This window comes from Garra rufa, chromosome 14 (assembly GCF_049309525.1).
Source record: "Garra rufa chromosome 14, GarRuf1.0, whole genome shotgun sequence".
Classification (NCBI taxonomy): Eukaryota; Metazoa; Chordata; class Actinopteri; order Cypriniformes; family Cyprinidae; genus Garra; species Garra rufa.
Window position 1 is genome coordinate 30348 of NC_133374.1, and position 27569 is coordinate 57916.

The 27569-nt window shown below is 32.0% G+C and overlaps 1 protein-coding gene across 1 annotated transcript; it reads left to right on the forward strand.

Moving 5' to 3' along the window:
• Positions 1–27318, forward strand: LOC141285206 (fatty acid CoA ligase Acsl3-like; the record flags this gene model as incomplete). The annotated part of the gene is made up of 13 exons (XM_073818248.1): positions 1–165; positions 3927–4036; positions 6001–6139; positions 8996–9146; positions 10648–10771; positions 12702–12773; positions 14790–14929; positions 16881–17053; positions 18324–18398; positions 20672–20863; positions 21146–21260; positions 23231–23388; positions 25897–27318. Coding segments are annotated over 13 exons (1772 nt in total), but the record flags the coding sequence as incomplete, so codon positions are not given.
• Between the last annotated feature and the right edge of the window lie 251 nt (positions 27319–27569).

Sequence of the window (27569 nt, forward strand, 5' to 3'; positions counted from 1 at the left end):
ATGCACATTCGAGCTTATCATCATGTGTGTGCGTGTTGATGTTTCCGTGGCGATCTCCTCTCTGTTTGTGTCTCACGGCTGAAGTGTCGCGCCCTCAGGCAGTGACGCAGACTGATGATGTCACCGAATGCGGCTCGCCGACCCCCTTGTGTTCTCAGTGCAGCCGTGTGTGTGTGTGTGTGTGTGTGTGTGTGTGTGTGTGTGTGTGTGTGTGTGTGTGTGTGTGTGTTTGTTTTTGTGACATATCAGGACACAAATTTGTGTAATAACATGGGTATGACATAGGTATTACAAGGAGAGGGTGACTTATGAGGACATTGCCCATGTCCCCACTTTTCAAAAGGCTTATATCATACAGAATACGTTTTTTTGAGAATGTAAAGATATGCACAGTCTCCTGTGAGGGCTAGGTTTAGGTGTGGGGAAGGTGTAGGGTGATAGCAAATATCGTTTGTACAGTATAAAAACCATTACGTCTATGGAATGTCCCCACAATTCACAAAAACAAACTTGTGTGTGTGACGTGTGTGTGACGTGTGTGTGTGTGTGTGTGTGTGTGTGTGTGTGTGTCTGTGTATGAGCGAGAAAGTGAAGGCACATGGATTGTTTCAGTTTTTGTCATGTGCAAAAATGTGTGTGCATCGTGTATATCTTTATGAATGTTTATTTATGTGTGCATGGTTTAGCTTTGTGTGCTGTATGTGTTTTTGTGTATGTGTGTGTGTTCTGGCTTGTGCTTGTTTGCCCTCATCCTGAACTTTTCACAGCAATGCGTGCTGTTACTACTGATAACTGACACAGTTACACAACAGCATGCAAACACATGAGAGAAAAATGATTGAGTGCATCTTTGAATTTATTTAGTAATTATGTGTCTGTGTGTTTATTCATATACCCTACCAGTCAAAAGTTTTTGAACAGTAAGATGTTTAAAAAATTCTCTTCTGCTCACCAAGCCTGCATTTATTTGATCCAAAATACAGCAAAAGCATAAATATTGTGAAATATCTTTAGTATTTAAAATACTGCTTTCTGTTTGAATATTTTGTAAAATGTAATTTATTCCTGTGATGTAAAGCTGAATTTTCAGCATCATTACTCCAGTCTTCAGTGTCACATGATACTTCAGAAATCAGTCTAATATGCTGATTTGTTGTTCAAGAAACATTTATTATTATTATTAATATTTCAAACAGTTAAGTAAAAAAAAAATTCAGGATTCTTTGAATAGAAATATCCAAAGATCAGCATTTATCTGAAATAAAATAAATTATATACTGTACCATTCAAAAGCTTGGAGTCGGTACAATATTTTTTAGATAAAGAATTATAGAAATTAATACTTTTATTTAGCAAGGATGCTTTAAATTGATCAAAAGTGATGATAAATACATTTTATAATGTTAAAAAAATATTTTTCAGATAAATACTGTTCTTCTGAACTTTCTATTCATCAAAGAATCTTGAAAAAATTCTACTTTGCTGTTTTTTAACATAATAATAATAGTAATAATAATAAATGTTTTTTGAACAGCAAATCAGCATATTAGACACTGAAGACTGGTAAAAATTGCTAAAAATTGAGCTTTGAAACCACAGGAATACATTTCATTTTAAAATATATTCAAATAGAAAGCAGTTATATTAAACAGTAAAATTATTATTATTTTTTATTTTACTGTTTTTGCTGTACTTTTGATCAAATAAATGCAGACTTGGTGAGCAGAAGATACTTCTTTAAAAAACATCTTACTGTTCAAAAAATTCTGACTGGTAGTATATATAAATATACAATAAAAAATGTTGGTCTATTTTTTCAAAATAATACTTTTATTCATGCAAAAAGCAACAGTAAAAATGTCATTTAATAATAAAGACATTGACTACTTCAAATAAATGCTGTTCTTTTTAACTTTTTATTCATCAAATAATCATGAAAAAATGTTAAGCAGCACAGCACTTTTTTAATATAATATAACATAATAGTAAGAACTTATATTACTAGTTGAGCACAAATAATTGGCAAACATTAAAAAAAATTGAGCGAATCAGCATATTAAAACGATTTCTGAAGGATCATGTGACACTGAAGACTGGAATAAAGATGCTGAAAATTCAGCTTTGATCACAGGAATAAATTACATTTACAGTATATTCAAATTGAAAACAGTCATTTTAATTTGCAATAGTATTTTATAATATTGCTGTTTTACTGTATATTTTGTAAACAAATAAATATTAAATAAATTAAATAAAAAATAAATGTTGCATATCAAAATGTAAGAAGAGGGAACTGACATTATTTATGGAAGTTTGTTTTCCGTTACAGGATAAAAAAATAAAAATCATAGGATTAGCATATTTTTATCTCACACTTAAGCCTTTTTTCAGTATTATGACATGTAAACTCAAATTTGTGAGAGAACATGCAATTCTGTAAAAAAAAAAAATCAGAATTGTGAGTTAAAAAAGTGTCAATTACCTTTTTAAAATTTTGTTTCATTGTTAAAAATAGACGTGTCATACATCTTACTTAAGTGCCTTTTCTGTCATTAAATGGAAAAATACAAGGAAAAATCTGGATAACTGGGAATACCATAAAAAAGCCTGTGAATGCTAGTGACAGGAAAACCATGCTTTAACCTACTTCAGACAATTCAACAGAAATTATTCCCTGGTCACTGCACTGCTGGTGTCAGCAGCTTGGAAATGCAACATGAACACCCAAGTTGTTTTTTATACGTATTCTCTGCAAAATGTTAATTATTTAATCAAAATAAGTGGGATCACACAAAACGCATGTTTTTTTTTTTTTTTTTTAGTACTGACTTGAATAACATATTTCACATACATGTTTACATATAGTCCACAAGATAAAATAATAGTTGAATTTCTAAAAATTACCCTGTTCAAAATTTTACATACACTTGATTCTTAATACTTTGTGGTTAGCTAAATGATCTACAGCTGTTGTTTTATTTTTATTTTTTATTGATAGTTGTTCATGAGTCCCTTGTTTGTCCTGAACAGTTAAACTGCCTGCTGTTCTTCAGAAAAATCCTTCAGGTTCCACAAATTCTGTTTTCTCAGCATTTTTGTGTATTTGAACCCTTTCAAGTAATGACTGTATGATGTTAAGATCCATCTTTTTACACTGAGGACAACTGAGGGACTCGTATGCAACTATTACAGAAGGTTCAAATGCTTGCTAATGCTCTAGAAGGAAAAATGACGCAATTAAGACTTCTGAGAAACATGTAAGTATCTTCTGTAGCTTCTGAAGGGCAGTACTAAATGAAAAAAATTAGGCAAAAAAATATATATATACACATCTCCATTCTGTTTAAAAGTTTACACCCTCTTAATACATTTGTTTTTTCCTTCTGGAGCATCAGTGAGTGTTTGAACCTTCTGTAATAGTTGCATATGAGTCCCTCAGTTGTCCTCAGTGTGAAAAGATGGATGTCATGTCATACAGTCATTGTTGAAAAGGGTTCAAAAACACAAAGATGCTGAAAAAACCATAGAATTTAAGGTATTCTGAAGGTTTTTTTTGAAGAACAATCACTAAACAAAAAAACAGTATTAAGAATCAAGTGTATGTAAACTTTTGAACAGGGTGCTTTTTATAAATTCAATTATTTTTTGTGGACTATATGTAACTGTCTTTTATGTGAAATATCTTATTCAGATCAGTACTAAATAAAAAATAACATGCATTTTGTATGATCCTCTTATTTTGGTAAAATAATTAACATTTTGCAGATTCTGCAAGGTGAACATAAACTTTTGACTTCAACTGTATAGAGTGTTTGTTATTTATCCTGTGTTATATTTATATTTATAGACATTGGAGTTATGTTGAAAAGATGTCTGTCTACATTGAATTAGGTCTTTAATCTTTCTCATATCTGTGTGTTTTAAAGTGGTCACTCTTTACTCCACTCTGGGTGGTCCTGCTATTGCTCATGGACTCAATGAAGCTGAAGTTTCTCACATAATCACCAGCAAAGACCTTCTGGAAACCAAACTCAAGGTGATCAAACACTCAAAATTCTCAAAAACCAGACTATACAAAGTGTTTCATGTAGTAATCAAACTGTTTTTAATCAGATTAAACATATTACATAATATGACTAACAAAACATTGATCAAACATGTATTTGCTCAACAATTTGAAAGTGTTAAGGTTGAAATAGAGTTTTTTTTATGTTTTTGTCTCTTCTGTTCACCAGTATTATGATATGTAAACTCAAATTTGTGAGAGAACTTGCAATTCTGTGAAAAAAAAATCAGAATTGTGAGTTAAAAAAGTAGCAATTATCTTTTTTTATCTGCTTTCTATTTGATTATAAGTGACCCTGGACCACCAAACCAGTCATAAGGGTAAATTTTTGAAATTGGGATTTATACATCACTCTGAAAGCTGAATAAATAAGCTTTCCAACTTATTATTATTATTGCCATTTTTATTATTATTATTGTTGTTGTTGTTATTGTTGTTATAGGTATCATGGTTATTATTATTGCTAATAATATTTGATATCTCCAATGGCTTCATTTTTTAATTGTTATTACTATTGTATTTATTAATAATCTGTTAGATATTATTTCACCTATGTACTACCTCTCCCACCCCAAGATGCAATAACTGGCTCACATGCGCAGACATTCGCATACACACATGATCATAATGTTCACAGACACATAAATACATACGCTGTTATATGAATGCACTTGTAATATTAGATATCAGTATATATGTTGAAATTGCTTCTTTATCTAAATATTGTCATATTCTTTACTTGTTTTTTTGTTTTGTTTTTTGTTATGTATTATATGTTTGGTGTAATATTGTCACATTCACTACTTGCACAATAAAAATAAATAAATAAATAAATAAGCTTTCCATTGGTGTATGGTTTGTTAGGATGTCATTATGTCAATATTTGGCCAAGATGCAACTATTTGAAAATCTGCATTTTACTATTCAAAAATTAGATTTTGATATATTTACAGTAGGAAATGTATAAAATATCTTCATGTTACATAATCTAATATTCTAATAATTTTGGGCATAAAAGAAAAATCTATATTTTTGACCTATAGCATGTATTTTTGGTTATTGCTACAAATATACCCATGCTACTTAAGGCTGGTTTTGTTGTCCAGGGTCACATATTGTAAATTTAATTTATTCCTAGGATGCAAAACTGAATTCTCAGCATCATTGCTTCAGTCGTAAGTGTCACATGATCCTTCAGAAATCTTTCTAGCTTAAGAAATGTCTTTCAAAAACATTTAAAAAATCTGAATTATTTGGCCAGTAGTGTATATATAATTTATATGTTGCTTGCAAATGTGAAAGGATGGTGTAATGGGCATGGAAAACAATAACAACCAATAATATCACAGTCTACTTTTCATAAAAAAAATAAACATTAAAAAATAAAAATAAAAAAATAAATATTTTAAAAATGACAAAAGCACTACAAAATGACTAAAACTTCAACTAAAATTTGCTGCTTCTAAATATTATTAAATAACTAATACTATATAAATTTTAAAATATATTTTAAAATAATAGTTTCTTTTCTTATCTTGAGTTTCCATTTTAAAAAGAAACAAATTAATAAAAATGTTAATCTAATCAAATTCTAATCAGTTTTCATCATAAAAAGCGTTTTAACCAAAAGTACTACAAATTGAAATTAAGTTAAAACTAAATAAAAATAACTGAAGAAAAACTTTTCAAAAACTAAACAAAAATGAGAAATGTTACAATGGCAACTGACTAAAATAAAAAAAAATGTTGAAGTACTATGATAAGCTTAATAGATCTTGTTAATAAATATAAAAGTAAAAATAAAAAAGGAACAAAAATGACTAAAACACTACAAAATTTCTAAAACTTAAACTACAGTTGAATATTATATTTTGCTTTGAAATGCATTAGTCAAATACATGCACTAATGTTTTTCCGCTTGTATTTTGACACAGAATATTTTGCTAGAGGTGCCCAGATTACGACACATCATCGTTGTGGATGATAAACTCAAGAGCGGCTCTGAATACCCACGAGGCATCAGTGTCCACAGCATGGCGGCTGTGAAGAGACTAGGGGCCCATCCTGAGAATGGTACTAGTGTGTATGTGTGTGTGTGTTTGAGGTCGCCTCAGGTCATGTGAATGAGAAATCCTCCATCTGTGTCAAATTAAGGCCAGGGTCGAGGGCGTCCCTGACTCTTTCACTCTTCCGTTTACTTCCTCCGTTATAATTCTCTGTGAAGCAGGACTGACCCTCAACAGCTGGTAGTAGTAGTCGTTTACACACTGGATCATGTGTATGTGTGTGTGTTGGGTCACGTTTTCTCACACTGCCACAGACTTCACATGACATTACGCTGATCTTGCTCCTTCGGCTCGACATGACATTCACTCTGTTCTGTGTCAGCATGCTAATGCTAAATCACGTTGAGCCTCACAATGCACAAATGTACACACTCGAATTCCCATGTTCCACATTTGAGGTTCTGAAATCTTGGAACGGCTTAAATGGTACTCTGGTTTTCAAAGCTGAAACGTTCTGTTCTGGTACTGACATCCTGCACCCGCTTCCTGTTCTTATCTTTTTAATTCATTCACACATGCATACTGTATTTTTACTTTTATAGTCTTTATCAATATTCTTCAAACAACTATAAATTCAAGTTTACAACATATCCTCCCCCCATCTTCCAGTGATTTTTGTAGTTTTGCCAAATTGTAGCATCATTTGCTTTTATTTAATACTGTTTAAAATTTGTGTTTAATTAAAGCTATAAAAAAGTAAATAAAGTAAAAAATTTAGAAGAAATATTTTTTATAAACTGAGCAAAAATGAGAAATGTCACAATGGCAACAGACAAAAAAAATCTGAAGTACCACAGTTAATAAGCTAAAAAGATCTTGATAATAAATATAAAAAAAATTACAAATTAAAAAAAATTGAATTTTAATAAAAAAACAAAAAAATTAAAAAGTTAATAAATATTTTAAAAATGAACAAAATACCACAAACCTAAACTAAAATTGAAATATAATAATACAAGCTAAATCTAATATATTAATAAATCCTAAATATGAATAAATACTGTAATATATACATTTCAAAATATATATTAAAATAATGCTTTTTAATACTTTCTTTTTAATAGTTTCTTTTCTCATCTTATTTTTTAAATATAAAATTATTTATTAAAAATGTAAATAATCGAATCAAAATCCAATACGTTTTCATCATAAAAAAGCTTTTTAACTAAAACTAAAACCATTAAAAAATAAAATCACGTTAAAATAAAATTCAGTAAAATTATTAAAAGTAAATTGTTAAAAAAAACTGAAGAAAAATGAGAAATGTTGCAATGGCATCTAAAATTAAAAGAAATGTTGAAGTACTATGGTTAATATGCTTCAAAGATCTTGTTAATAAATATAAAAATGTAAAAAAAAAATTCAATTAAAAAATTCAATTAATATTCAATTAAAAAAAATATAAATGTTAATAAATATTAAAGAAAGAACCAAAAAGGACAAAAGCACTACAAAATGACTAAAACTAAAATTGAAATATAATACAAGCTAATTCTAAACATTAATAAATACTGAAATACTATATAAATTTCAAGATATATATTAAAATAATAGTTTATTTTCTTATCTTTTTCATTTTAAAAGATAAGATTTCAAGTTTTCATTTTAAATATAAAAAATGTAAGTGTAAAATGTAAATGTAAGTCTAATTAAAATGTAATGTTTTCATCATAAAGCATTTTAACTAAAACTAATTGAAAATTAAAAAAGTTAAAATAAAATAAAAATAAACTGAACATAAATGACAAGTGTCTAAAAACAAATGTTGAAGTACTATGGTTAATAAGCTTAAAAGATCTTGTTAATAAAAAAATAAAATAAAATAAACATTAAAAAATTAAAAACCTCAAAAAATCAGTTTTCATTATAAAAATCCATAGAAGCTGGCACTGCTTAAAAAAACAAGCAAACTAGTTTCTTTAAGAAAAACATTACTGCAGTCAGATAAAAAATTGTGATTTCCAGGCCTGGAAAATTCATAGAAATGAATAACATTTATATTTTTTATGTTTTTGAAAGAAGTCTCTTCTTCTTACCAAGTCTGCATTTATTTGATCAAAAATACAGTAAAAACAGACATATTGTGAAATATTATTACAATACAAAATAACTGCTTTCTATTTAAATATTTAATTTTTTTGATTAAAAAACAAAAATACAAATGCACTACAAAATGACTAAAACTTAAACTAAATTTTAAAAATGTATATTAAAATAATACTGTTTCTATTCTTATCTTTAGCTTTCATTTTTAATATGAGAAATATTAATAAAAAGGTAAATAATCTAATCAGTTTTCTTAATAAAAAAAAACATAACTGGTATTGTTTAAAAAAGCAAAGTTATTGGTATTGTTTAAGAAAAACATTAATGCAATCACACAAAAAAAAAGTATTTCCAGGCCTGGAAAATGTGTAGTGAATATACATGTTTCTTGTTATTTTTAATAGGCTTAAAATCTCTATAAAATTAATTTTGAGGTTGATAGAGAAATCATGGAAATGAATCAAAGAGTGTGAGAACTGTGTGTTAATATATTAAAAACTGAGTTTTAACATTATGAATAAAACACTGAAATCTGCATCCATGCATTTTCAATTTTGCAATAGGTTTTTGAAGGTAAACTAAGTAAAAATGCTCTGTGATGTCACAATGAACCCCTCTCATCTGTGATTTCACAACAGCACAATAATATGATAAAAGCACTCCTCTATGACGTCACAAATTTGCATTCAGGACATCGAAGCACTGTTATGTCACAGTGAAGCATTCACTAGATATAATGAGCTCAAATTGATTTTCTAGTGGTTAATCCCTTTATAGAATGGAATTTCTAGTAACTTCTGCCTACTTCTGTCCACAGCATCGAAGCAGAGACGGCCTCCGTGTGCATCTGATGTGGCTGTGATCATGTACACCAGCGGCTCCACCGGCGTGCCAAAAGGAGTCATGATCTCTCACAGTAATATCATTGCCGGAATCACCGGCATGGCCGAGAGAATCCCCAACCTCGGGTATGAAACCATAACATCCTGCCATCTGTCGTCATTCACTAATGTGTTTAAGGATATGTTTATCAGTGTTTCCTAGAAAACAAGCCATTGCCTATGGATAAAATAAACAGAGTGAGGAAAAACTGTCTGTGGGGATTTCTACGCCACGCACTGTATATTGTATATGTCGTATGACATATGTGTGCTGTTTTTACACATCTTGTGAACTCAGCAAGAAAAATACAGTGAAAATGCAGCTAAAACAAAAAATGTAATTCAATATAAAACCTGTATTACGATTTTTGAATGTTTCCTTACAGTATTTTCTTATTCAAATCTCTTATGTTCATCATAGCTGCATTTATATGATCAGAAATACTGAAAATTGCTGTTTATTGTAAAATGTAATTTATTTCTGTGATCAAAGCTGAATTTTCAGCATCATTACTCATGTCTTCAGAGTCACATGATCCTCCAGAAATCCTTCTAATAAGCTGATTTGCTGCTTAAGAAACATTTCTAATTATTAATAATGTTGAAACAATGATACACTACCAGTCAAATATTTATGTAGTCTTCTGTTAATTATCAGGCTTGTTTCATGCATCTTGCATATATAATATATATATATATATATATATAAAATTATACTTTTTTAGTGGCAGTAAAGACATTTAAAATGTTACAAAAGATTTCGATTTCTCTTTGGTGAATAGAAAAGTTTAGAAGAATAGCATTTATCTGAACTCTTTTGCAACATTATAAATGTATTTTTAAAAACAAATGTTGAAGTACTACAAGATCTTGTTAATAAATTAAAATCTGGTATCTTTCATCATAAAAAAGTCATAGAAGCTGGCACTGCTTTAAAATATCCTTGACAAATGTTTTTTTATTTATTTTTTTCAGATAAATGCTGATCTTTGGATTTTTCTATTCATTAAAGAATCCCCCCAAAAAATACTCAACCGTTTTAAATATGGACAATAATGATAATCAGAAATGTTTCTTGAACAGCAAATCAGCATATTAGAATGATTTCTGAAGGATCATGTGACTGGGATAATGACTAAAAATTCAGCTTTGAAATCACAGGAATAAATCACATTTTAAAATATATTTAAATAGAAAGCAGTTATTTTAAATAGTAAAAATATTTCACACGAAATTACTGCTTTTGCTGTAATTTGGATTAAATAAAGCAGGCTTGGTGAGCAGAAGAGACTTCTTTAAAAACAAATCTAACTGTTCAAAAATTTTTGACTAGTAGTGTACATTTTATTTTTCATTTCATTCTTGATTCTTGAATCGAAATCTTTTGTAACATTTTAAATGTCTTTACTGTCACTAAAAATCTGAAATAATTTACAATCTTATATATATACACACAAGATGCATGAAACAAGCCTGATAATTAACAGAAGACTATAGTATAGTAAAATGTTTTCTTTTTCCAGTCTGGTTTCAAATTTAAAACCTGATATTTATATTACGCAGACAGTTGATATGTGTGTTTTTGCAGTGAGGATGACACATACATTGGCTATCTTCCACTGGCGCACGTGTTGGAGTTGAGCGCTGAGATGGTGTGTTTGGCTCACGGCTGCAGAATCGGCTACTCTTCACCACAAACACTCTCAGACCAGGTACAACACAGTTTTCTTAATATTTACCAATTGCATTCATGAAATCAAAACACTGGATTGCATTGTATAAAAAGACAAGAAACCAAGAAACAAGAAAATACTATATTTCATTTAATTTAATTTCATTTCATTTGTAATTATTTGTGAAGTTTACCAAGATATTCTGAACGAAATAAGTTTTTTTTAGTGTATGATATACGCAATAAGGCACTGCACTGTAATTACAAGACAAACAACAACAATGATGTCAAATAGTGTCAGTGGAAAATGCTGAAACGACAGAACCACGTAATGGAAAAACATGTGCAGTGCTGTGGGAGTTACTTATTCATTGCAACTGGGTTGAGATGAATTAAAGGGGTCCTATTGTGCTCTTTTACAAAGTCTTTATTTTGTTTTGAGGGTGCACTAGAACATGCTCTCATGCTTGGTGGTTCGAAAAACATATTATTTTTCACATAATTTACATTATTACAGTAGCTTTCTCCCCAGGCTGGCACAAATGGTTTAATTAGTTCTGGGTTTGTTGCCTTCCAGAAAACTAAATGTGTTGTGATTGGTTAGCAGTCCAACTGCACTGCAATTGGCGAACAGCTTAAATGGCATTTCATCCTGCCACGCCCCTTCCCCAAGCAGCAAGTTCAGTGTACAACTGTTAGCGCAAGCTTGATTAAAGTGATTCTTACATTTTAAATATGGCTATTTTTTATTACAAAAACACATCGGATCGCTAAACGAGGCTTTGACTGACCCCTCCGGAGCCATGTGAGGCACTCTTTATTATAGATCGACTTTTGGACTGATAGAGAGAAACACTTGTCTATGTCGTTCAGTCTATGCCGTTCTAAAGCTTGGGAGCGGCAGGATTATTTTTTAATATAACTCAGATTGCATTCGTCTGAAAGAAGGAAGTCCTATACACCTAGGATGCATGGAGGGTGAGTAAATAATATGCTACAGTAGTTTTGGTCCTATTGTCAGCCTGCGAGATCGCCGATACATTTCTTTACCAGGGCTCTACGCTTACTTTTCTTGTTAGGAGCACAAGAGCACATTCTAAACAACAATCCAAAAATCAGACAAAAAATTAGCCTTCCCATTACGAGGTGATATTTGATTTTACCGGGGAATTTTGTTTTTTACCTTTGTTTTTACCTTTTCATGTTTAATGAGGCTCAGAGGTGGCATGAGTGCCATCAAACTCATAAATTCATGTTAAGATTAATGTTTTAAATATAAAATTTTAAATACAGAAATATTAAATGATTAAATATTAAATAACTGAAAAGATACTTTAAAAATTAAACTAAATCTGCCAGCAGGTGGTGGCAAGACACTGATTTAATCACTGAATCATATTTATTTGATTTGTTCGAATGGCTGATTCATTCAGGAATAAAGCAAGTGACTGTCTATATGAATGGAAAATTTAATAATTTCACTAAATTTGTTTAAAAAAACCTCTATACCGCACACGTCAACAGCGTGACTCCAGCACAGTTACCGGAGCAGTTTGCGGACACTTTAGTCAATGCTTGCGTTTATACAAGCCGCTCTGCAGCTCACTGAAGGATCCCAGAAGCAGGTGTCCATGCTACATTGCTAAAGTTAGGCGAATCCCCACCTCGTCCCTCCTCACCCGTGAAACAATTCAAATTTCCATAGGCGGGATTTACGTTGTAACATAATAGCATCCGGAAAAAACAAACGCTGTTGTCCAAAGGAGCCATTCATTGTATTTCTTGAAAGGGATTTTTTAAAAACTAAATATCTCCCTTTGGAGTGGACTTTGAGATTTGTAACTTTGTAGACATTTGTTATGCCCAAACATACACACCACACACTGGCTGAAATTCAAAAAGTGAAAAAGCATAATAGGATCCCTTTAAAACTTTGATATCTTCTCTCTTTCATTGTTTTTACTTTCTAGTCAACCAAGATAAAGAAGGGAAGCAAAGGAGACATTAGCATCCTGCGGCCCACTTTAATGGCAGCAGTACCAGTAAGGCTGAATCTCTCTCTTTCTCTGTTTCTCTCTGGGCTTTTTGGGGTTGAATGTCAGCGAATGTGATTGTCTGGAATGATTTACAGCTGTAAACAGAACGTGAGAAAGCCCGGTGTGGATATCCTTCTGACACGCACGCACACAGTGAGTGACTCACTCACTGTAGATACACAATTAATAATGTTTAATATCTAGATTTTCTTTGCCGGAGGACACTGCAATGCACACACAGACACACACAGAGAGAGAGAGTCATAGTGTGGTTGCACACAAGGGTCCCAGTGGAATGATAACGACACAGAACAGCAAACTTCCATAAACACAGCGGCTGAGAGCAGTGGGAGAACATCCGAATCATAAGGGAGCTTCTGAAAAAAAACGGTTCTCCACCCTCCTGTGTCACATGAGATGTGATGAAATGTGAAGTGGAAAAATGTCAGCATAACTCAATTAGATTCAGCGTACACATCCCTGGCAAAACAATACTGTGGTGATAGCAGATGGTAAAGCAGTGGTGCATGTTTACAGTGCTTCAAGGTTCCTTGTGGTGAAAATTGCTTTTGTAGAAACCATTATACGAGTCAAGATTTTTAATGTTTTTTTTAAAGATGCTCACCAACCTGCACTTATTTGATCCAAAGTACAGCAAAAACAGTACAATTGTGAAATATTATTAGAATTTAAAATGACTGTTTTCTATTTGAATATATTTTAGAAATGTAACCTATTTATTTGATTTCAAAGCTGAATTTTTAGCATCTTGACTCAGTTGCATGATTCTTCAGAAATCATTATAATATTCTGATTTGCTGTTCAAATAACATTTTTTAGGTTTCTTTGATGAATAGAAAAGTTCAGAAGAACAGCATTTATCCAAAATAGAACTCTTTTGTAACATTTATAAATGTCTTTATCATCACTTTTGATTAATGGTCAAGGTTCCTTAGAGACGTTTTTGTGGTATTTTTTTAGTTTTTGTTTTTTCTCTCTCTGGGAGACGAGGTCATTGCTCTGTGCCCACGTGAAGTCAAGGGGTCGTTTTTATGATGCCATTTCCTGTTTTATATTTGCCTCAAGCATAATGATTATATGTCAGTAACTTTGATTTGGTGGACAAAAGTTATTAAAATATATTGGAAATTTAAAAAAAGTAAATAAATAAATATTATTAACAATTATTTAAAATGTAAATAATTCTTACAATTTAATTACACCATTAAAATAGAATCCAGAAAAAATTTAAACACAAAAACAAACAATTTAATAAAAAATTAAACAAATTCTGGGAAAAAAGTCGAACACATTTCATAGGGATTTAAAATTGTTTTTCTTTCTTTCTTTTTTTTTGATGTTAAACTTTGAAGAAATTCTTAAACTTTATGTTCTCATCAAGTAAATGATTTCAATTAATTATACATGCTTTTTGATTACTAAAATTTTATTTAACTATTAAAACAGTGTGCAGAAAAATTAAAACAGGAAAAATAAGAATACAGAAAAATTTGGGGTGGGGATATATATATATATATATTTATTTATTTATTTATTTGAATATTGATATGAATATTATTAATATTAATTTACAATATTAATCGAAATTGTAATTAAAATATTAATATATATTTTTATATTTAAGAATTAATGAAATATTATGCCAGAATACTCAAATAATAATAATTAAGAATCATCACAATTTAGTCATCAAAATATCAAATTTTAGATGTATTGTATACATTTATTAAATAATTATATATATATCGGACTGATGAAGAGCCTGCGTGCTCGAAACGTCACATACGCTATGCGAAAGTTGTTTTAAAAATAAATATTTTTGATACTTTTTGGAGCTTTGGTGTTGCTGACTTTACACTTTATTTTTTACAATGTTTTAAAAAGAAATTAATTTGTCTAGAAACAAAAAATGATTGTCAAGTCAAAGAGATAGAAAGTCCCTCTCGTGTTTCAGTCATGTCATCAGTTATGTCTGGGGAATTTCTTTCTGTGTCTGTGTAGGAGATAATGGATCGGATCTACAAGAATGTCATGCTGAAAGTGGAGGAAATGAGTGTTTTTCAGAGGACTCTGTTTCTGCTGGCCTACAACTACAAGATGGAGCAGCTTGCGATGGGATACAGCACCCCACTGTGTGACAAGTACGTCACACACACACACACACACACACACACACACACACAAAAACACACACGTGAATACACACTCCATCCCCAGTGTTGGAGAAGCTTCTTTGACTAACAACAGTCTTCTCATAATTAAAGTAGTTAAACTACTAAAGCTATTGTTTGCACATATTTAGATTTATATTAGACTAATACAGTGAGGGGAAAAAATATTTGATCCCCTGCTGATTTTGTATATTTGCCCACTGACAAAGAAATTATCAGTCTATGATTTTAATGGTAGGTTTATTTGAACAGTGAGAGACAGTAAATTTCAAAAACGTTATAAATGTATTTGCATTTTAATGAGTGAAAGTATTTGATCCCCTATCAATATCAAGATTTCTGGCTCCCAAGTGTCTTTTATACAGGTAACAAGCTGAGACTAGGAGCACTCATTTAAAGGGAGTGCTCCTAATCTCAGCTTGTTACCTGTATAAAAGACACCTGTCACAGAAGCAATCAATCAGATTCCAAACTCTCCACCATGGCCAAGACCAAAGAGTTGTCCAAGGATGTCAAGGACAAGATTGTAGACCTTCACAAGGCTGGAATGGGCGAAAAGACCATCACCAAGCAGCTCAGTGAGAAGGTGAGAACAGTTGGTGCGATTTATTCGCAAATGGAAGAAACACAAAATTATTGTAAATCTCCCTTGGTCTGGGGCTCCATGCAAGATCTCACCTTGTGGAGTTTCAATGATCATGGAAACAGTGAGGAATCAGCCCAGAACTACACAGAAGGATCTTGTCAATGATCTCAAGGCAGCTGGGACCATAGTCACCAAGAAAACAATTGGTAACACTATGCCTACAGTGAAGGACTGAAATCCTGCAGCACCCGCAAGGTCCTCCTGCTCAAGAAAGCACATGTACAGGCCCATCTGAAGTTTGTCACTGAACATCTGATTGATTCAGAGGAGAACTGGGTGAAAGTGTTCAAATCCAGCTGTCTGGCATCAACTCAACTCGCCGTGTTTGGAGGAGGAAGAATGCTGCCTATGACCCCAAGAACACCATCCCCACCATCAAACATGGAGGTGGAAACATTATGGAAAAAGACAACTGCACCGCATCAAAGGGTCGATGGATGGGGCAAAAACCTTGGGTGAGAACCTCAGCCAAGGCATTGAAAATGGGCCGTGGATGGGTATTGACAATCACCCAAAACACACAGCCAAGGCAACAAAGGAGTGGTTCAAGAAGAAGCATATTAAGGTCCTGGAGTGGTCTAGCCAGTCTCCAGACCTTAATCCCATAGAAGATCTGTGGAGGGAGCTGAAGGTTTCAGTTGCCAAACGTCAGCCTTGAAACCTTAATGACTTTGAGAGGATCTGCAAAGAGGAGTGGGACAAAATCCTTCCTGAGATGTGTGCAAACCTGGTGGCTAACTGCAAGAAACATCTGACCTCTGTGATTGCCTCTAAGGGTTTTGCCACCAAGTTTTGCAAAGGGGTCAAATACTTATTTCACTCTTTAAAATGCAAATCAATTTATAACTTTATCATTTTTTTGTTGTTGTTCTGTCTCTCACTGTTCAGATAAACCTACCATTAAAACTATAGACTGATCATTTCTTTATCAGTGGGCAAACCTACAAAATCAGCATGGGATCAAATATTTTTTTCCCTCACTGTATAATGAAAAACATGTGGTACAACTGAATCAGTGATAATCAGCAGTTTTTAGCTAAATATTTATTTTTACTATTCTTGAATCAACAAGTCAAATTTTTGAACTGGTTCATTGAAATATCCAGAAACAATCTGCCAAAATCAATTAGTCCTCTAAATGCAACTCGAAAAAAGTAGACATTTGATCATTTTTGAATTATCATTGAATAGCATTGCTAATTTTAGTTACTCCTCCAGACCAGTTCTCACAGTCTCACACAAAAAGCTAACTCTTCATTCTCTTTCTCTCTCCAGACTGGTCTTCCGGAAGGTTCGGGCATTGTTAGGTGGACGTTTGCGGGTGTTATTGTCAGGCGGTGCACCTCTGTCTGCCGCAACCCAGCGGTTTATGAACATTTGCTTCTGCTGTCCTGTAGGTCAGGGCTACGGCCTCACGGAAACCTGTGGTGCTGGGACCATTAGTCAGCGTGAGATTCATACCATTCTGCATTTCAAACACTATCATGCACATTGTCATAATCTACACTAGGGTCCAAAAATTTGGGGTCAGTAAGAAGAAATGGTATTAGTACTTTTATTCGACAAGGATGCATTAAATTGATCAAAAGTGATGGAAAAGACATATAATGTTACAAAAGATTTCTTTTGAACTTTCTTTTCATTAAAGACACCACAAAAATAATAAGCAGCACAACTGTTTTCAACATTGATAACAATCAGAAATGTTTCTTGAGCATCAAATCCGCACTCTAGAATGATTTCTGAAGGATCATGTTACACTGAAGCCTGGAGTAAAGCTAGAAAATTTAGCTTTGATTGCAGGAATAAATTACAGTTTACAATATATTCACATAGTAAACAGTTATTTAAAATTATAATATTATTTCAGAATTTTACTGTTTTTACTGTATTTCTGATTAAATAAATGCAGCTTTGGTGAGAATTATATATTATATTTAAGAAAAATAGGATATATTTACTTATTAAATATATATTAAATATATATATATATATATATATATATATAATATAAATTATATGAATATAAATATAGGCATGTAAATACACGTAAATATACTGTATGTGTGTGTCTTTATATATATATACATAATAAATATACACAGTACACACACACATATATTATATAAACAAAAACTATTTTGGATGCGATTAATCACGATTAATCGTTTGACAGCACTGAAATAAATTAAAAATAGGTTTCATTTACCATTGGTAATGTACATTTTACAACGCAAGCAAGCTTATTTACATTGTCCTATTCTAATCAATAAAAGCGGGTGAAAAATGCTCACATAAACTAAATTAGTTATTGCTAATAAAAAAAACACATGACTGACATTATAAATGGACCCGAGAGTCCAAACAAGTCATGATATGACCAGTTTAAATATGTAAACAGATTGTACAAATCTAAACTAACTGTGTATTGTGTATTAATGAAACTAGGTCACCAACTCAATGTCCTGATCCTCAAAAGCCACAAAGAAAAACATTAAAATGAACATTTGTGGAGGACAGTTCCCTTGTTAAATGATTGAGGTTTGTGTTCTCAGAGGAATCAGTTGTGGAACAGTCCACACAGATGGTGACTCCTAAAATATGATTTTTTTTTTTCCCCCTTTTTTTAATCGAAGAAACATCTTTTTCTGCAATGGAAATAATTGCATAACTATGCCCTTACAGCCCATAAATCTTATTGTACATGTGTGTGTCTAGTTTGGGATTACAGTACAGGACGAGTTGGCGCGCCACTAGTTTGCTGTGAAATTCAGCTGAAGGACTGGATCGAGGGTGAGTGTGATATACACACACATATATCTGCTCTTATGAAAACACTGTCATGCACGTTTACCTATCCATCAGGCGATATGTCTGGAAGTTTGCTACGCGGGAAGAAAGATGAGCGATATATCAACAGAACAAAAGAGAAGGAAGTGGAAAAAAGTATTAAAGGTCGTTTGCGACCTTGTAAGGAAGACACTTTGAGCGCCTATTTCTGGACAGATTAGATCAGCTTTATACACAGTAACTAAACGTCTATTTAAAAACGCGTTAAATTACTGTCCACAGCTCTCATTACAAAGAAAAGGCCAAAACATTTTGTAATGGCATCATTATTAAAAACATAATAAAATGAGGTCATGTGTCACAAGGATTAGATTAAACTTTTGTGCTTAAACACGAAGGCTTTGGCTAGCAAATATTAGTATCTAAATAGTCTTTATAGATGACTGTGTTAGTCATCTATGATAACTAGGCAATCATTTTGCTTTTAAACTACTTACTGAATTTGCCAAAGTTTGTTGTACGTTTAGTACATAAAAAAAATCTTGACCCTCTAACACTAGCGTTCTCTATTATTTTCCTATTCTTTTGACTTGTTTTCTTTTTATTTATTTAAAAAAATTATAAAAAGTTGACCCTCTAATACTAGCGTTCTCTATTCTTTTCTGTTTACTTGTTTTCTTATTATTTAAAAAAATAATACAAATTTGACCCTCTAACAATAGCATGCTCTATTCTTTTTCTGTTCTATTTACTTGTTTTCTTTTTATTTATTTATTTTTAAAATTACCCACAAACTTCGGTGTTCTGTTTCTGTTCTGCTTGATTTCTTTACATTTATTAAAAAAATTAAAACAAAAATGTCCCCCTCAAAATCTAGCGTTTTTAATTCCTTTTCTATTCTTCCGACTTTTCTTTTTATTTGAAAAAATAAAATAAAAAATTGACCTTCTATCTCTAGCGTGCTCTAATTCTAGTGTTCTCAATTCTTTTTCTATTTTATTTACTTGTTTTCTTTTCATTTATTCAAAAAAATCATACAAATTTGATCCCCTACATGTAGCATTCTTTATTCTCTTTTTATTCTTTTGACTTGATTTTCTTTATATTTATCTTTAAAAATAATCAAATTTCTGATTTCTTTTTTTATTTAAAAAATGTGACCCTCTAACTCTAGCATTCTCTATTCTTTCAACTTTTTTTAGTTATTTAAAAAAAATACAATTTGTCCTAACTCTAGTGTTCTCTATTCTTTTTCTACTCTTTCAACTTGATTTCTTTTTTTATTTAAAGTTTAAACAAATTGACTCTTTAATTTGTTCTCAGTACTTTTTCTATTCTATCTACTTGTTTTCTTTTTATTAAAAAAAAATCAAAATTTGACCCTCTAACTCTAGCATTTCCTATTCTTTTTTTTTTTCGACCATATTAAAAAACTACTACTACTACAAAAAAATTGACCCCTCTAACTCTAGCATTCTCTATTATTTTGACTTTTTTATTTATTTAAAAAGAAAATAAAAATTTGTCCCTCTGACACTAGCCTTCTCTGTTCTTTTTCTATTCTGTCAACTTTTTATTTATTTAAAAAATAAATAAATAAATAAAAATCGACATTAGCATTCTCTTTTTTTAAACTTTTGACTTTTCTTTTTATTCTTTAAAAAAATTAAGAAATGAAAAATAAAAAAATGTGACCCTCTAACACTAGTGTTCTCTATCCTTTTTCTATTCTATCAACTTTTTATTTATTTAAAAAAATGTATTGTTTTAAAAAAGTGCACTTTTGTGTACTTAATTGCATTATGAAATGTATTTATAAAAGTGTCTCTGTTTAAGTCAGCTTAAGTGGCTTTTTATTTGCAAGTACAGTTTTTTGAAATATATTTAAGATTTGAAGTACTCTACAAAAGCACATTTAGTACAATTAATCACAGAGTCTATACATTTTCTGCCAATTTTTAGTGTTTCAACCATAACCGTTCATGGAAAACACCCCAAAAACTGACTGGTCCCTTTACATCTTAATCACATAGTTTCTTTCTGTCTAAATAAGCAGTTCTTGGCTGGAAGATGCAATGTGGACCAATCATACATCGTTATGTCAAAGGTTTGACTACATAAGACTTATGCTTTATTGACCTCAGAGGTCATGGTAGGTCTGTATGTTTTGAAATATACTTTTATTTCTGGAACCTTGCTGTTGCACTTTATACAGTTTAGTCTGTTTTCCATCAGTTTTTCTTTTCATTGATATAATGCAATCTTTGTTTATCCAGGTGGATATCGCAGCACAGACCGGCCGTGTCCGCGAGGAGAGATTCTGGTCGGTGGGCCCAACGTTACAATGGGTTACTACAAGAACAAAGACAAGAGCAGTGAGGACTTCTTCGTGGATAAGAAAGGCCAGCGGTGGTTCTGCACCGGAGACATCGGAGAGATTCATGGAGACGGCTGTCTGAAGATTATTGGTGAGAGAGATTAGCCAGAACATCGTAAAGACAGCAGGTTTTGGCAGGAGCGAGCGAATGGAAGTCCCCTCGACTTTACGATAAAACGCTTTAGTCCTGTGCTTCTTGTAAATGACACATTTCGCTGTCAACTTATTCCCGTAAAGGCAGCGATAAGAACTCAAAGAAAGCAGGATACACTCCAAAAGGGAGAGAAAGAGAAACTTCCTGTAGCACACACCCACGTACACATCTGATGAAATATGGCTAATATTTGCTTATGTGTGTGTGTTTGCATATTAGACCGCAAGAAAGACCTGGTGAAGCTTCAAGCGGGAGAATACGTGTCTCTGGGAAAAGTGGAGGCTGTCTTGAAAAACTGCCCACTTGTTGACAACATCTGCGCTTATGCCAACAGGTGCCGACACAAAGCACAACCTGCACCACACTAACAAAAACACCCTTGTAGGAGTAGTTCACTTTTTAGATAATGTACTCCTTGTCATCCAAGTTGTTCATGTCTTTCTTTCTTCAGTCGTAAGGAAATTATGTTTTTTGAAGAAAACATTTCAGGATTTCTCTCCATATAATGGACTTCTATGGTGCCCCCAGGTTTGAACTTCCAAAATGCAGTTTAAATGCAGCTTCAAAGGGCTCTAAATGATCCCAGCCGAGGAAAGAAGGTCTTATCTAACAAAACAATCGGTTATTTTCTAAAAAAAAAATTACAATTTATATACTTTTTAACCTCAAATGCTCGTCTTGTCTAGCTCTGCCTGAACTGTGTGTACTCCAGTTCAAGACAGTTAGGGTATGTCAAAAAAACACCCATCTCATTTTCTCTTCCAACTTCAAAGTCATCCTACATTGCAATTTTACCTTTTTATGTAAAGGTTGTTTGATCTTATTTGCATGTTCAATTTGTAAACGCAGGGTCGGTACTTCTGCAGCGATGTAGGACGATTTTGAAGTTGGAGGAGAAAATGAGATGGGAGTTTTTCAACATACCCTAACTGTCTTAAACCGGAATACACAGAATTGTCAATTTTTTGCCAATGACCGATCGTTTCGCTGGATAAGACCCTTATTCCTCAGCTGTGATTGTTTAAAGCACTTTTGAAGCTGCATTTAAACTGCATTTTGGAAGTTCAACTTCGGGGGCGCCATAGAAGTTCACTGAAAATTACTGAAATGTTTTCCTTAAAAAAACATTTTTTTACGACTGAAAAAAGAAAGACATGAACATCTTAGATGACACGGGGGTGAGTATTTTATCTGTAAATTTTTGTTCTAGAAGTGAACGTCTCTTTTATCTGCTCTGACCCAAGCTGTAATATAAACAAAATGCTATTGGCTATTTAAAAAAGGGGCGGGACTGCTTGATATGTCCCACCCTGTCTTCAACATATAGAATAATGCTGCATGTTTCACTTCAGTGGACCTTTAAATACAAAAATATATTGCTATATTTTAAAAAATATGTAATATTTTTTTTTTACTTATAATAAAATCGTTAAACACTCAAAAGCATTTTAAATATAGAAGTTATTTTAAAAATGCAATTTTAAATAAAATAAAAAAGTAAATAAAATATACATCAATACACAATACATTTATTGAAAATCTGAATACTGAATAATTTTAGTAGACTTAAGAATCAGTGTATGTTTAATTAATACAGAGAAGACTGTAGTGTTTTATATTTTTATATTATTCAATGTATGTATTATTGCTCCTTTTAAATAGACCTGTACATAAATACTTAAAGCCCTGTTAAATTAATAATTAACTAATAATTCTTATATTTATTTGCTTTTTTTAATGAAAAGGTAAAACAAAATAAGAATAACCTTAAAATAAAATACTCATGTCAATAAATAACAAAACACTTGGGGCCAGATTTACTAAACAGGGCAAATTAGCGTTAAGGGCGCAATTCCGTAAAACTGCCAATGGAAGTTGAAAATTTTGCATGTGATTTACTGACAATGCGCACATTAGAAAACACAGATGCGGTCAGATCATTTCAAATAATTTCCAGCGCAATCTACTTAAAGCAGCACAAATGTAAGACAAGCTTTTTAGTGTTAAATAATGTCTCAAATACCTGTAATTTTACTAGTGCAAATGTTATTGTGTTGCATGATTAATTTTAACACTCTCCTCCCATTAATTTTGCGTCTGAAAGGGAAACTCCTAAAAATGCATATTCAATAAGGTCAAGTGCAAAAATAACTGTTCACACCTTTTCAGCGCTAATTCTTCACTGCGCATCTTTAGTAAAATCTGACAGTACTATTTTAACATAAAAAAAAATCTGACCCTTATAGTCAGCACTCCTAAATACACCCACTAATAATTTTAGTCTTTCCCCTTCCTGTTTTCCAGTGACGAGTCTTACGTGATTGGCTTTGTGGTGCCCAATCAGAAGCAGCTGCTGGCACTGGCTCAGAGGAAGCGTGTCAGAGGTTTGTGGGAGGAGCTCTGTAACAACCCTGTCATCGAGGAGGAGGTGCTTAAAGTCATCACAGAAACGGCACTTACAGGTGAAACACAGCTTGGATAAGTATACTGTCATACTGCTCATACTATGTCTGTAGTATATAGACAGGGTTTCTGAGGGACTTTAAAACATCTTATTTCAACCTTTCACAAATTAAGGCGAGACACTGCAGGTGAATAGGGTAAAACATTTAACTAATAGTTATCACCTTACTTACTCAGTTGATTAATTACATTGATAATTGCAAACATTTTTTTGTATTACAAGTTTTCTAAAATGTTAGGTTTAAATATGCAAATAAGACATTATTTAATGAAATATGCACTAATTTGCGTACATTTCTAGTACAAAAATGTAAACACTGGATGAAGTCAGTTTCAAAATTCTTGTTTAATTTTTTTAACATAATAAGAGTCAAATGTTTTTACAGAGGGGATTTGCGGTATTTCATTTTGTCACTCCATGATACAGAAAATACTTAGGCAGAAAACTTTTTTTTTTTCAGTTTTTGGGGGAATAAAATGTTGTATAAAATTAAGCTAATTATAACTGAACAAATCCCTCTGAAAAACTTCAGGATATAGACAAGAATAAAAATGTAAAGTTTGGTGTGTGTAAGAGCTACTGAATGGAGATTTATGGCTCAGCATAGGAGAATAAACTCATTTTGAGAAAACAGCCTTTTAAAAATATGGATTGTAATTGAAATCTACTGACAAAAATAGATAAAGTGCTATAAAAGAAACACTTAACGGTGTCTTTTGGATGATTCTTTCCACTAGTCTGAAAAAACACTTTATGAAAAAAAAATAATAATAAAATCTCAAACTAGACAGGTGCATGAAAAAACAGTGTAAGACCTTAAAAGGGTCTTAAAGTGGAAGAGAAAGTCTTAAATTCATAAAATCATGGAATTAAATCTTGCATCCATTGCAGAAAATGAATTGAAGAATCTGCCTCTTTTTATCTTGTTTTCTTAATACAAATATCTAAACATCTTTTGATCAAGATTTACTTAAGATGCAAAATGTATACATTAAGTCTGAAAGTTTTTGGAGAAATTGAACTAAATGAAATCACGTTTGAAACAAGAACAAATATCTGGTAATGGGCTAAGAAAACTTTCTTTCATTTTTAATTAAGTTGATTTCTCTGAGCCCATTGGCAGATATTGAATCTTTTTATTCATGAACTCCATTTCATTCAGTTTCTTAGAAAACAAAAGGTTCTTTACAGTGCCATACACTCTTAAAAATCAAGGTGCTTCACGATGCCATAGCAGAACCTTTTTGTCTAAATGGTTCCATAAAGCACCTTTAACATCTGATGAACCTTTCTGTTTCTTTGTGGCGAAAGAAAGTACTTCAGATTGTAAAAAGGTAAGAAAGAGATGGTTCTTCAAAGAACCTTTGACTGAATGGTTCTTTGTGGACCCAAAAATGGTTCTTCTATGGCATAGCTGTGAAGAACCTTTCAAACCACCTTTATTTTTAGGAGTGTGGAAGAACCATCTCTTTTTTTTTTACCTTTTTATAATCTGAAGAAACTTCTTTCACCACAAAGAACCTTTTGTGAAACAGAAAGATTCTTCAGATGTTAAAGGAACCATTTGGACAAAAAAAAAAAAAAACTCTATGGCATCATGAAGAACCTTTATTTTAAAGAGTGAAGATATCATCTTATGTAATTTTGTTTCTCAAGTAAATTTATCTCAATTTAATAATCTTTAGACATTTGCGCTGGAAAACAAACAATTTTTGCAGTGTGATCAGATGTATATTTTCCATATTTTAGTGATTAGGAGCAGAGATATTTAATATCGTAAGATATACGTTTTTTGTAAAATTAATTAAAGTAGTGAAGATCTGTTGGAAGTTGTGTTAAACTTCGAAGTGTTGCTAATACAACTCATTTTTTCTTCCCTAGACATTTAGAGAACATATTGACATACTGTGTTCCTTTATTTTTTAATGTACCAGTAATATCATATTGGCCACAATATTATCAATCATGAAATGTTACTTGTGTATGATATAAACGTTCTTTCATAGGAATACATTTGTGACCATGGACCACAAAACCAGTCATAAGGGTCAATTTTTTTGAAACTGAGATTTATACATCATTTGAAATCTGAATAAATAAGCTTTCCATTGATGTATTGTTTGTTGGGATAGAACAATGTTCGTCTGAGATACAACTATTTGAAAATCTGGAATCTGAGGGTGCAAAAAATTTTAGAAAATCACCTTTAACGTTGTCCAAATAAAGTTCTTAGCAATGCATATTACTAATCAAAGATTAAGTTTTAATATATTAGTTGTAAATTTGCTAATTATCTTCATGGAACATGATCTTTACTTAATATCCTAATGATTTTCAATCATTCTCAATCAATCATTTTGACCCATACAATGAATTTTTGGCTTTTGCTACAAATATACCCATGCTACTTAAGATTGGTTTTGTGGTTCAGGGTCAACTTTGTTGTGCTTCCTGTTTTACCACTCGAGTTTAGTTGATTCATTTCCTCTTCCTGTGTATTTAACAGCCCAGTTAGAAAGATTTGAGATCCCACGAAAGATCCGCCTGAGCGTTGAGCCCTGGACCCCAGAGACTGGCCTAGTTACAGATGCTTTTAAACTCAAACGAAAGGAGCTCAAAACTCACTACCAGAATGACATTGAGAGGATGTATGGTGCCAAATAGAGCCAAACCACTGCTGATTCCAGACTACTTCACTATACCAACCTCCAATCAGAATGGAGATTTCAAATGGATGTTACAGATGTTTTCATACAGTGTGATGACAAACACACACAACCAGCAATACTTAAAGGTGGCAAAAGCATTCAGATTCAAACAAATACAACTTGTAGATATCTTAATGAAACTCGTCCAGCGTCAGTTTACATAAGCAAGTTTCTGTGCAAACATGTCAGGAATCCTAAAGCCACCATTTGCTTTTTTCATTCTTTCCATTACCTTCATTTAATACTGTCAGAAGACCAGTGATCTAGAAAAATCAAATATCTTTAAGCTAGTTCACTTTTAGACCAAAAATTTACAGATGTACTCACCCCCTTGTCATCCAAGATGTTCATGTCTTTCTTTCTTCAGTCGTAGGGAAATTATGACTTTTTTTGAGGAAAACATTTCAGGATGTCTCTCCATTTAATGGACTTCTATGGTGCCCCCGAGTTTGAACTTGCAAAATGCAGCTTCAAAGGGCTCTAAACGATCACAGCCGAGGAAAGAAGGGTCTTATCTATCAAAACGATCTGTCATTTTCAAAAATATTTTTACAATTTATATACATTTGAACCTCAAATGCTCGTCTTTGTCTGTGTAGAGATTGAAAAGTATATAAATTGTAAATGTTTTTGGAAAATAACTGATCGTTTCACTAGATAAGACCCTTCTTCCTTGGCTGGGATCATTTAGAGCCCTTTGAAGCTGCATTTTGGAAGTTCAAACTCAGGGGCACCATAGAAGTCCACTATATGGAGAGAAATCCTGAAATGTTTGCCTCAAAAAACATCATTTCTTTACGACTGAAGAAAGAAAGACATGAACATCTTGGATGACAAGGGGGTGATGAGTACATTATCTGTACATTTTTGTTCTGAAAGTGAGCTACTCCTTTAATGTAAATTATGGTTGCAATAATTAGCTTTTATTTAAATATAAGGACACGCTTATTGGATGATTCTGATTGATGTTCATATTGGGTGCATGTATATCCTGCTGGACAGGATAATAGATCTAGTATAATTATAGTAATATAAACCAATCAACCAGGTCCATTACACATTTTGACCTGAATTGACTCACTACAGGGAGGTTTTCTACTGTTTGTCTATAAGACATACTGACATGTGCACAAACAAGTTAAACTTTTTCATTTAGAAATAAAGAACAGACCATATAAATCTTAATGCAAATGGAGGTGTTAAATTCTTAAGATCAGAGTATGAAGGTTTGACTGTTTTTGGTCAAAGTAGGCAATATTTTGTGTCTCCATTGAAGGCCATTCAAAATCTATGGAAGGCTGTTTCTGCCATTGAATTGAAAAACAATGGTAATTGCAATTTTTTTTCTCGCAATTCTTGACTTTCTTTTCTTGTAATAGCAGAATTGTATGATGTAAACTCATAAAAGTCTGACTTTTTTCTTATAACTGCAAGATATTAACTCAGTACTGACATTTTTCTCAGAATTCTG